Source organism: Chionomys nivalis, chromosome 4, assembly GCF_950005125.1.
Source record: "Chionomys nivalis chromosome 4, mChiNiv1.1, whole genome shotgun sequence".
Lineage (NCBI taxonomy): Eukaryota > Metazoa > Chordata > Mammalia > Rodentia > Cricetidae > Chionomys > Chionomys nivalis.
The window spans coordinates 30,738,938-30,750,944 of NC_080089.1; the positions used below are offsets into that span (position 1 = coordinate 30,738,938).

A 12,007-nucleotide genomic window follows, 5' to 3' on the forward strand; every position below is an offset into this window, starting at 1 on the left:
ACAGGGTTTCTCTGTGGTTTTGGAGCCTGTCCTGGAACTAGTTCTTGTAGACCAGGCTGGTCTCGAACTCACAGAGATCCGCCTGCCTCTGCCTCCCAAGTGCTGGGATTAAAGGCGTGCACCACCACCGCCCGGCAGAAATCTTTAATAAATAAATTAATTAATTAAAAAAAACTTGTCATAAAAATCTGATTTTTTTATCAGGCTGTATGCGGAACACTGGAGTTCCACTAAGTACACGCTTTACACAGGCAGCAGGAAGAACAGGATTTGTCCATAACTGCTCAGACCGCCAACTCACCCGAGGCGGGTCGGACTGCAGGGCGGCCAGGTAATTCTCCAGAGCTATCCGCCGACGTTCATTCAGCATGGCTTCCACTCGGGCCAAGTGCGTTTCCACAAGCTGCTGCTTCTCACTGGCTGCCTCCTTCTCCAAAGCTTTAACCATAGCTTGGAAATGCTAAGTCAAGAAAGGAGGAACAACACGGAACTCATGGCACCAGTAGGAAGTCTAAGCAAGCACCCTCAGGATCTTTGCCTAGTGCTTCTGTGTCTATAATACCGTAACAGATTCAGAGAGACATCACCTCTGATTTCTATTAAGATGCGTCCATCCATTAAAAAAAAAAAAAAATGTTTCTGTGTTAGAGAAACTCTTGAATTTCTGAACTGAAATGACTAGGCTTGCAATTTAACATCTGGTTTTTCAATGCTCACTATCATGTTTTCCATGCTCTAACAAGACACAAACTTCTAAATCCTGAATCCAGTAACTAACAGGACATATTTTGAAGCATAGCTCAGTAATGTGCTGGCTCGCATTGAGTCAGTCACACCTACTAGAGCTGTGAAGAGAACATTATCTGTGAACTGTCTGGCCATGTTCACTGGCAGTTTAAGGTTGCTGAATCAAATATCCCTATAGAAGATGAAATTGCTTATGTAAGAATTAAAGCTCTGAGAATTTGAGTGACTGATTAAAGAAGCCAAGGTCCTTCAGGAAATATACCAGTGATGAGGAGAGAGTTCACTTGGTATATACTAATTTTAAAATATGTGCTTAGTCTGGGTGAGGGTGGGGGGCTCTTTGTTCAACTCCCAAAACTGCTCCCACCCACAAAAAATTAAAGCAATAAGACGATCCATTTTTCAAACCCAAATCAGTCTTATGAATTGCTGTTTCTATTGCTAACCCTGTCTACTGAAGAGGATACAATAGCAACAAATTTGTTGCTATGATTTTGAGGTTACAGGTTTACAAAGTTAGGGATAAATTGCATTAAAGAGCTGTGTTTTCTGCCTTCTGGCTTGTCAATGAGTCAGGTTCTTTTTAACCCAGTAGTGTTGAAAAACAAGTCAGAGCTCACGAACAAGACGACGGAGGGCTTTTGCCAGGAGAGCAGAATTAACAACAGCAAAGCCAAAGTCACTTCCTGCATCAATTAGGTGTGCTTGGTCTCTTTCTACTTCAGACAAGTAATATTACTAGGGAAAACTAAATGGGGAAGACAGGAGAAAAGGGGAAGAAGGAGGAAGAAGAGGGGAAAGGAGGAGAGGGAGAGAAGAGGCAGAGAGTGGAGAGAGAGAAACTTCCTTGTAATTTAAGTCCTTGACTAGGAGGAGGTGTTAAATTCAAACACCCTGGGAGCTGGCCCTGACTGTGTTTTCTGCAGGTCACACTGGACCTTTTGTCCCCTCTGCCCTGAGAAAACGTCCTACCTGAATGAGGGTCTGTCTCTCTGCTTTGGGGAGGTTTTTGGCTTGAAGTTCTGCCTCTTCCCATTCCTTCTTCACCTAGAACAAAGATCAAAAGCACTTATTAGAGAATAAGCCTCTGAAACAACTTCTCCATTTTCTAAAAAATACTGATGGGTACTGAATCCAATGCCGGAAATTGTGCAAAAGGAAACCATACCACATGATCTCTTGAGGTCAGACTGTTGCTCAAAAATGTCTAGGCCTGGGCCACCCCCAGACATAACTTCAATTCCATATCTCCTCGTTATATATCTTGGGCAAGTTACTATTACGCTTATTCCTTCTTCATCAAAAACTAAGATTAGCTGGGCGGTGGTGGCGCACGCCTTTAATCCCAGCACTTGGGAGGCAGAGGCAGGTGGATCTCTGTGAGTTCGAGACCAGCCTGGTCTACAAGAGCTAGTTCCAGGACAGGCTCCAAAAACCACAGAGAAACCCTGTCTCGAAAAAAAAAAAACAAACAAACAAAAAAAACAACAACAAAAAAAAACCCTAAGAATAATACCTATTTTTATCAAAACTGATAATGACATTTTGCTAAGATTAAGTCCAGTGTATAAAATATGAGGAGCACGAGCCTAGCAACCAATTCCTTCTGTTATTGCTGTCTTGAGACAATCTTTTTTCCTCTAATTTATTTATTATGTATACAACATTCTGCCTCCATGTATGCCTGCATGCCATAGGAGGGTGCCAGATCTCATTACAGATGGTTGTCAGCAACCATGTAGTTGCTGGGAATCGAACTCAGGACCTCTGGAAGAGCAGCCAGTGCTCTTAACCACTGAGCCATCTCTCCAGCCCCCTTCTTTTTTTTTTTTAATTATTAAATGTTTTTATCCATTTTACATACTAACCACAGTCTCCCCCTCCAACACCCATTCCTCCTTAAGGACCCCATGGCGAGTCAACAAAGCTAAGGCAGGACCAAGGCCCTCCCCACTGCATCAAGGCTGAGCAAGGCATCCCACCATAGGGAACGGGCTCCAAAAAGGCAGCTTAGGTACCAGGGTTAGATCCTGGTCCCACTGCCAGGGGCCCCTCAAACAGACCAAGCCATACAACTGTCACCCACATGCAGAGGGCCTAGTTTGGCCCCATACAGGCTCCCCAGCTGTTGGCTTAGAGTCTGTGATGTTTTGAGACAATCTTACGTAACTCAAGCTGGCCTCAGGCTCCAAGTGTAGCTAAAGATGACCTTCAAGTTTTGGTCTTCCTGTTGCTTCCTTCCAAGTGCTGGGATAACAAGTGCCCCTCTACCCTGCTTTGTATGGTACTTGAGACTGAGCCCAGGCCTTTATGCATGCTAAGAAAGCACTCTTTAAACTAAGCTATATCCTAAGTCCCCAGGCAAGGCCACCTAGGTTAAACTATGCATGATCATGAGGAGGATGTACTATAGCCTCCTTGCTTTAATTTTTAGAATGTTTCCAAGTAAATAAACATTCCAGAGACTTAGACTCTTCCCTCTGCAACTAGAAAGCATTAATGACTGTTTTACTTCATCTAATCTACTTTCAGCTTCATAACCCAAGTCTTCAATTTTGACAGTGACAAAAAATTTGGATCTTTAAAAATAAAAATTTAAAGTCAGCAATAGCAAGAGTAACAAGCACATACCAGTACAGGGCGTGTTCAGAAGTGCAACGCCCCTGAAAGTAATTTCATCACATGAGGGAGTAGGTGGAGAAAAGGGATTCATCCACTGGAGGTAGCTCCCCAGAACCCCGTGGTATTTTAGCCAGCAATGTTCCTCTCTTCCAAGTATAAAAATCCTGCCTTGCAGGGTACTTGCCTAGTGTGTATCATGTCCTGATCCAATTCCTAGTACCACAAACAATACAAACCATTACCCTGTCCATTCTATTGCGGTGCCGAATCTCCAGCTGTTCCTTAGCCTTCTGGAAGCGGGCGTGCTCATTATCGTCTGCTGAGGTCTCAAAATACACATCAACATCATTGGTTGGCAGGGGAGTTGGGGGAACTGAAACAAAGTCAGAGAGAGAGTCAGCCAGATAATCGAGCACAGGAGCCACAGGATGGACGAGATTTGTCTGTGGCTCTGTCAGAAAGTGCAGGGTGCGGCTGCCTGCCAAGATGCCACTTCTAGATTGCGGTGGGCAATCTTCTTTGCGTAACATTCGCTAACCATGTCAGTCCATGTAAATACAGTACTTTGTTGGCAGCCCAAAGCGCTAGCATCTTCAGAACCCAGGAAGCCTTTACTTAGGACTGCAGGACAAAAAAACACAGCTGCTTCTACAATCTTACCCTTCAGAGCTTGAAATCTAAAAACCTAAAACATGCCACCCTACTGTTATTGTTAATGGTATCTAAATGGAAACCAGGGCTAAAATCACACCTCATGGAGACATTTCCACAAAGGTCTCCACTTTTAAGGAACAGTTTCCTGTCTTTTTTTACGGCACTCTATGGGCCTTAATTTGGGGAAACTGGTTCAAGTATGCATTCTTTGCGTACAGGCTGAGTGGAGAAAGTTCACTGAAGGACGCTTAGGCTAACAAAGGTTAAACTAAATTTATTTATTTGATGAGGACACTTTCTGCTGATGGGAAGATGCTTTGGTCTTACTCATAACACTGACTAAGGCTTGCTTCCAGGTGTTCTCCAGAGCACAGACCATTAAGACAGAAGCCTCTGACCTCACTGCTCTTAGGCATGAGCTGCTATGGCCCCCAAGGCAAGTGATTATGTGCACAATGGACTGGTGGGCAAGTTCACTTTGTGGAAATATATAATTTTAACCCAGACAGTAAGTGTGAAACTGGTTTTAAAAAAAAAAAAGCTAGAAATCAGCTGACCACTCCACAAACTATCAGAAGCCACTTTCTATGCCCCCTTTTAATTTAGTAAACCTTCTAACTGTAATCTTGTGATACTTCATCTCTCTCCGTATTTTGAAGAAGGATCTCAGTACCCAACTTTCAAATGAATTAAATTACAGCGTGTTTCTTAACAAATCATATTCCTCTAGCATTTACTCAAAGTTCAGTGAAGAATTTCAAATCATTGTGCCACTCTACCCAGTCATCAGTAACACACATCACAAGTACAAAGGCTTTTGTGCTGCGAAGACGGTTCTAGTCTTTGGGCTGGGAGAATGCTAACAGTGAGTCCAATCACCCCTAGAAACTAAAAAGGAAAAGCATAGCATTCTAGAGACTTCCTTCTAGAGACATGAAGTACAGGTCAGATCATGGCAGGCTCAGCCTACCCAGTGTGAGCACAGATAACCTGGTGTGCATAGGTCTTCAAGGCTCTCCAGCTGAGGACCCTGAAGTACACACACAACTGCTTCTCCTCAGCAGAGCTCTCCTGATGCACAGGAGATTTCACCTTGTTCAAAGTACTGTGTGAGATTTGGGTATAGAGAGTATCTCCACACTCCCTGAGATCATCAAAGGGCCTCAATTCCTTAAGCAGTAGCCCAAAATAATGTTCTCTATATCCTTAGCTGAATCATTTTTAAAAGCAGTAAATATCACAAAAATTCTTATATCTAAATCTTTCCTAAATAAATTTATGGATGAAAGTTCTCATGGTTCATTTTTCTTTAAACCTTTTTAGGACTACTAAATAAAAACAGCCTTTCCCTAGTGTTGCTGGAATGAAAGCAATAAAGCACACCACAATAGATTAAGATCTTAAACGTTTTTTGGAAGACAAAGAAGAAAGTCTGTGAAGATATTCAAATGAGAAACTATCAGAAGCTACAGCAAACACCAGGGACAGGCAGCAGGATGAGTTCCAGAGCAGGAACCAAGGGAAAGTACCTCGCCCGAGGATTTTCCTAGCATTTAAATTAAGATACAAGACAGGATCTTGACAAAGAAAGTAGTAACTATAAGAAAATCGCTCCCTATGTTTAATGTAAGTCCAGCTCAGCTGAAGCACTGCCCTTCCTCTGACACCAAAACCACACACAATCAAAAATGGACTCACTTCCTAGAGCCCTGCAAAACCCATGTGACCACAAGACTGGCAAAGTCAAGTCAAGAGGTGTGGGGCACAGCTCTCACCAGAGTGCAGAAAGCGAGGCATTTCAATACTCCGGAATCCCACAAGCATTCCTGCTGTCACTCCTTCTGATGGTGGCTGTCCTAACAGGCAGCATGCAGCGCAGGGTTCAGCAACAGGTTAGTCAGACACAGAACAAGAGGCATGGGCCAAGGCACATGACGGAGCAGCCCTCAGTGCTATCATGGAATTGCTCTATGGTACCTCTCAACCACAGATGACCAGAGGACCAGATGCCTTCCCGAAGACACCAACCCCAACCCCACAGCCTATCAACTCCAAGGTCCACGAGAAAGAACAAGACCCTGGTTGTGCAACCACTCACTGCCAACCATCAGCAGACACACAGGGAGCACAGGACACCAAAATCTGAGCTCACAACTGCCAACAGGAAGACAAAGCCTTGGTCTAGAAAGCACAAAGATGGGGGAAACGACTGACGGCAAACACCCGAGTCAGCATAAACATGACATAGATGCGGTCACAAGGACGGCAGGATAGACAGAAGGCTGGACAGGATGGCACTGCTGTGCAGGGCCAGCACAAGGCGGGACTTACTCATCGTTTTACACACAGCCATACAATAATCCTCAGACTCAAAATTGTTCCTGTTGCCGCCGCAGCCGCCATATATAAAGCGTACGCACTTTCCCTTGGAGAGGTCGAAGTACCAACGAGGCATCACAGCCCGGCAGGGCCCCGTCATCGCCTCCTGGGAGCAGACAGCTGTGTGGAAATGGTCAGAGTGTCAGCAGGGCAGAGGCAGTGCTTCAAACGCTTCACAGAGCTACAGGCCAGCCGGGGCAGGGTGGGAACAACTGGCCTAAAAAGCCCTGACCAACCTCACTCACCAATTCAGGCAGACAGAATCACTTTCACATGATGAAGACATTTAGGGAGAAAGATAATTTTACTTTTCTATTTTTTTTGTACTGAGTCTAGATTAATACCACAGGCTGACATAAAGGATCTGCTTGTGAGCCTCACACTTCTGATCTGTGCAGTGGTGACAGGTGCCTGCTTTGTTCTGATGGCTGCTCGCAGGATCAAAGGAGTCAATGTGAGTAGAAAGGCCATTTCAGGTGTAATACCTGCAGCAGGGACTACAGCACCCGAAAGGATTAGCGTTTACACAGTCTTCATCTCCAAAGTAAACTACACACTTCTAGACAAGTCAAATATTTTCCTCCAGTTGAGTCCTAATTCTTCAGATCTTAATCAGCAGTGATTATATGTAAGTGGCTCGAACTATCATAGCCTTTCCTTTTTCAATTTTATCCTACCCTCTACAAAAGCCCGACCAGAAAGGGCAGTCTACAGACAGGAACACACATGGGTAAAGAAAAACCAAGCAAGTCACTCCCTCCCTTCTAAGAAAGCTGCACTGAAGTGAGAGCTGCCCCTGGGACGACAGCACATTCTAAGCTGGCTATCAAGAGTCCTTAAGGGTGGCTGCTTCCTGTTTTCTAACTGGAGCTCTGGAATGCCAAATTCTGCTTTCTGGTTCCATTCCGAACCCGTCTTGGACCTGCCCAGCTGCTCGTGTTGACAGCCCCACCACACTAGAGAAAGCTGCATCCCGCTGGTACAGACGCTGCTTTGCCGTCTGAGACTCACCCATGGTGGGTGAGGAAAACAACACAACCTCCAAGGAAAGAACCACGTCACGCCATGGCATTGCTGAGTTACCTCTAACATCGTGAGCAATCTCCTTGTCTGAGACAGTGCCATCGCGGCTGGGCTCAGTTGGGTTCTCCTCAGTGTAGTCCTCTCCTTTAAAAGAGTCATAGTAGTAATCACGGTCTTCCACTACTTCCCCTTCCTCCTCATCCTCATCTTCCTCATCCACAGCTGCTTCTGTGAAGTCTTCCAAATCTGCTTCAGTAGGAAATTCACTAGAGGCCATAAGCCAAAAAGGAAGGTTAGTAGCAATTCCTATACACAAAACACAATTCCCTTCCCTATTCTGAAACACAAGAACAGAGACAGGAAATAAGCTCATCTCATATGTAACTGTGACATCAAAGCCCTTGGCCCAGCTTTACTGGCAAAAGGGAAATTAGTGAATACAGACTGCATTAACCTATGGAAGACAGTATGGCCCAGCAAACTGAGCAAGCCTGTAAGCAGTACTCCTTCATAGTCTTTGCTTTTAATTCCTCCCTCCAGGTTCCTGACTTCCCTTCATGAAGGACTGAGAAGCTGTGCGGTGGTGAAACAGATCCTTCTCTCCCCAAGTTGCTTTTGGTTAGTGTTTTATCATAACAACAGAAATCCAGCTAAGACACCAACCTTACGTTATCCAACAGCGAGAGACCAACAGTCACTTTTACAGAAGGGCAAAAACATAGGCCAGCCTGGTCTTTATAAGGAATTCGCTGCCAGCTAGGACTACACAGATCTTTGTCTCACAAATGTACAGCTGTCCTTGACACCTCCACTGGGAGGCCCTGTTAGGCAGAGGCTGCAGTCTACCATGGTCTGGCAGCTCTTTCTGAGCTCATCAACATGGAGGACCCCCTTCTCCCCTAAGTTTGAGGGAGAGGGGCTTCTTACTCTATCTGACCTTACTTGGAAAATGTCTCTAGGTCTGGCTACCTGACTTACCTCGACACAGTTCCCTGCAGCAGCTCTCCCCCTGGTGCCCACATGGTAATTAGTCATTGTGCTAGGAGCTTTAGGATAGGACCACGCTTCCACAGATGATAACTAAGACTTGTACTCGGAGCCTTATAATAGGAATGTGCTGTTTAATGCAAGTTAGGCGATGCCCCAGCCACTGTCCCCATCCTTCATCTCTCCCTTCACTCTGGAATAAAGTTGAGCTGCCTCCTGGAAGGCTAATTCCACTGTGTTCACAGGCTATACAAAGCTCTTGGTCGCCATTTCTGCCCCTATGTCCTTTCAGACTTGTGGCCAACAGACCTCAAATAAAAAAGGGGACCCCACAGCCCTCCATCAAACAAAACTAGGAAAAACGAGATCAACACTCTAAACAACAGTTTACCTTTTATCAAGATCATAGTCTTCCTCTTCGTCCTCCTCATCCTCATCCTCTTCTTCCTCCTCCTCTTTGGACATGGTAGAATCAGAGTCAACAATCTTTGTCTGAGGGCAGCACACATACTCAGTGCCATGGAACTGGTCTACCCCACAGGGCAGCAGCATGCCATAGCTATATAAGGTCATCCCTTCAGTCAGACATGCCTACAAGAAACCCACAGACCACATCAGGGCATTTCATAAGACAAAATGATTGGAGGATAAATCTAACTGAAGGATCAGAGTAAGAGAGGGTATTCCTTCCTACCACAAGAATGAAATGGCACCTAAGCTTGCCTTGCTGTGTTTGTGTGCATGCACACACCTAGGCTGTCTAGAGGTGACTAGTTCCACAGTGACCTTAGGGGGGTCAGGAAGCCTTCTTGGGAGCCCTGCTGACGGCATACACTATCAACTGTCTTTTAACAGCCCACTCTGTGGCTTACACACGCTAAGCAACTGTCCTTTTACTAAGCTACATCCCAGCCCAAATGAAGGAGTAAATACCACTGAAGTATTTCTGCTCCTTTTTTCACAGTGCTAGGAATAAATGAAACCCAAGGCTCCAAATGTGCTATGCAAGAGCTCCGCTACCACTTTATCTCCTTGGCTCACTAACAGTTTACTCTAGGAACCTGGGAAGAGTGGGCTTGGCAATCCATTTGCTAAGCTCCAGGTGATGTGTGGCTGGGTGGATATTGAGCTGCAGATGGAGTGATGGAGACATGAGGCTGCATCTGTTCAGAACCAGGACACCAACGTGAACCAAGTAGCATGGTTCCCGAGGCACTGGCGGGGTCACTGCGAAACCTCTGCTCTACTGTAGCATTGTGTGGGGTGGTCCTCTTAGAAGACATCTGGCAACATTTAGATATAGTTATGGAACAATGGAGCCGCTTCTCCTCAGCTCAGGTGCCTGAGCCAAAGTCCTTCTGAGCAGGATCGCTCCATACCTCTCAACAGCCAGTATCTGGCCAGAAATGTATCCTGGCCTTGCCAGTGTCACAGACTCTGAGCACACTGGGCCCCATAGCAACCACACGGGCCCTGGAGTAGATCTACCAGGTGAATCTTGCTGCTGCCAGGGCCAACCAAACAAACACAAAGCTCACCAGCACTAGGCTGCCTTGATGTCTGGGATCGACAGACAAGAGGCTGAACTTGGAATGGAGACTCTAGATTCTGTAGATGGAGTCCCCACCAAGACTACAACCATCTGTTGATTTATTTTATGAAATTTCTAGTTTAGTCTTTTCTTATTGGGCTACTAACTGCTTGTTGTTGATGTGCAAACATTCTTTATATATGTTGGACAGTCTATAGATTGTAGATCTTTGTCTGCTGTGTGCATTATGAACTTTTTATTAGACTAACAAAAGACAAAAAAAAAGAAAAGAAAAAAAAACCCTCTAGGAACCAGACTTGTTCATGCTGTACCTCTGTTTAAAAACATCTATTCTCCCAATTATTTTTTAAATTATTTTTATTTATGTGTTTGCCACCTATATGCAGATGCCTATGGAGGCCGGATGAGGACATCAGATCTCAGAGACCTGATGAGTTGATATGGATGCTGAGAACCGAACACAGGTCCTCTGGGAGGGCAGGAAGCACTTGTAACCACTGAGCCTTCTCTCTCCAGCCTCCTCCTAGGTATTTTAATTTAACACAGAAATACCTAGGTATGGCAGTACATACTCATCTGAATTCCAGAGAGAGGGAGGCTATATAAGAGGATTGTGATGAGTTCCGGGTAGGCCTGAGCCTATCAAGTACCAGGCCAGCTAGAGCTACACAGCTGAAAACCATGCTGTCTTCTGAGGACTGGCAGCTTCCTTCCCGCAGTGTTCTTACCTCCTTGACCACGGTGTGCCAGCGCTGGTGTTTCTCACACACCTCCATCCGCTCTTGGTGGAAAAACTGGCAGTTTTCTGGAACCAGCAGAACATCACTAACAAACTCGCCCACTGTGGGGAAAAAAAGCCTTTGTCAGAAGCAAATCTGGTTGTAATTCAGGGTGCAATCAGCCTTCAGTACAGATCTTCCTAATAAAGTATAAAAATTAGAATTATAACCAGCATAAACAATATCAAGCAAGAAACATATGCTAAATGTTTCAATAATTATCCTATCCTAAGGAGTCTAAGTCTTGTAGTAGAAATAGCTTGGCCAAGTCATAAGAAAGTAACTACTACTATCTAGTCTTCAACCCCATAGAGACCTGAGAAGGGAAATAATATTACTTGAGTAAACAGGAAGTACAATCAAGCAACTTCCAAAATGAGCAATAAATGATAGAGACAACTGGCTACCAGGGCAATCACCGACAACGGGGGGTGGGGTGGGGGGGTTTGGGGGGGTTGGGGGGTGGTGCTGAAACGGGAAACAAACACACAGAGTGCTGTTACAGTATGAGAATTTTACAGCCAGATTTCTCAGAGTCAAATGGAAGGGAAGGCTGTCCTTAAACCACATCATACAAAGATTTTTAGCTCTGTGCCACACTGCAAGATGTTCAGATTTAAAGGAGATGGCTAGGCAAACACAATGTCCTCCCTTCCTTCCAAGGAATGATGTACATCAACATAAGAGTTGGTGCAGTTCTTGGGTCTAGTTCTTCCCTTTACTTGGCCACTCTTTCTTGATACATATAAGCCTAATAAAAGCACCATGATCCATTTTGCTGATGTCTGTAGTTAAGGGAAAGTTTTAATGAAATGAGAGAGAAAAATCAATTTTTGCTTTTGTTTTATTTTGTCTTTGAAGACAGGGTTTCTCTATGTTGCCATGGCTGCCCTGGAATTCACTATGCAGACCAGGCTGGCCTCAAAAGTAAATACCACCACCACATGGCTGAGAGAAATAAATTTAACAGATGACTCAAATTAGATCTAAAGAACTCCTCAAGTGTCAGTGTTACTACCTCCCTTGCCTGTGTTCATACTATTTTGGACCAATTACCAGTGTGCCACCCTTACTAGCATCTGCCACCCACTCTGCTCTTGAATCACGCAGACTGTAGTTATTCACTAGGTAAGGTAGGGAAGGGCTAGGAAGACTACATTCACCAAGTAACAACCCTACTTCTGAGAACACACTGTCACTCGCAGCTTTCTTCAAACTGGCACTAAATGTTAACACCAGCAATAACACGACAACACTTGGGTAA

General features: G+C 44.9%; 1 protein-coding gene across 4 annotated transcripts in view; it reads right to left on the minus strand.

The window, feature by feature from the left end:
- Aplp2 (amyloid beta precursor like protein 2) overlaps positions 1–12,007 on the minus strand; it is a 64,646-nt gene that overhangs the window by 15,426 nt on the left and 37,213 nt on the right. For 2 of the 4 annotated variants that reach the window (XM_057766384.1, XM_057766385.1), the window contains exons 4-10: positions 10,693–10,805; positions 8,804–9,003; positions 7,486–7,691; positions 6,355–6,522; positions 3,612–3,742; positions 1,720–1,794; positions 302–460 (exon numbers count right to left, since the gene is read on the minus strand). In XM_057766384.1, the coding sequence (XP_057622367.1) occupies positions 302–460; positions 1,720–1,794; positions 3,612–3,742; positions 6,355–6,522; positions 7,486–7,691; positions 8,804–9,003; positions 10,693–10,805 (1,052 nt within the window). The remainder of the gene's footprint in view (positions 1–301; positions 461–1,719; positions 1,795–3,611; positions 3,743–6,354; positions 6,523–7,485; positions 7,692–8,803; positions 9,004–10,692; positions 10,806–12,007) is intronic. The other 2 variants (XM_057766387.1, XM_057766386.1) reach the window with 1 other exon arrangement.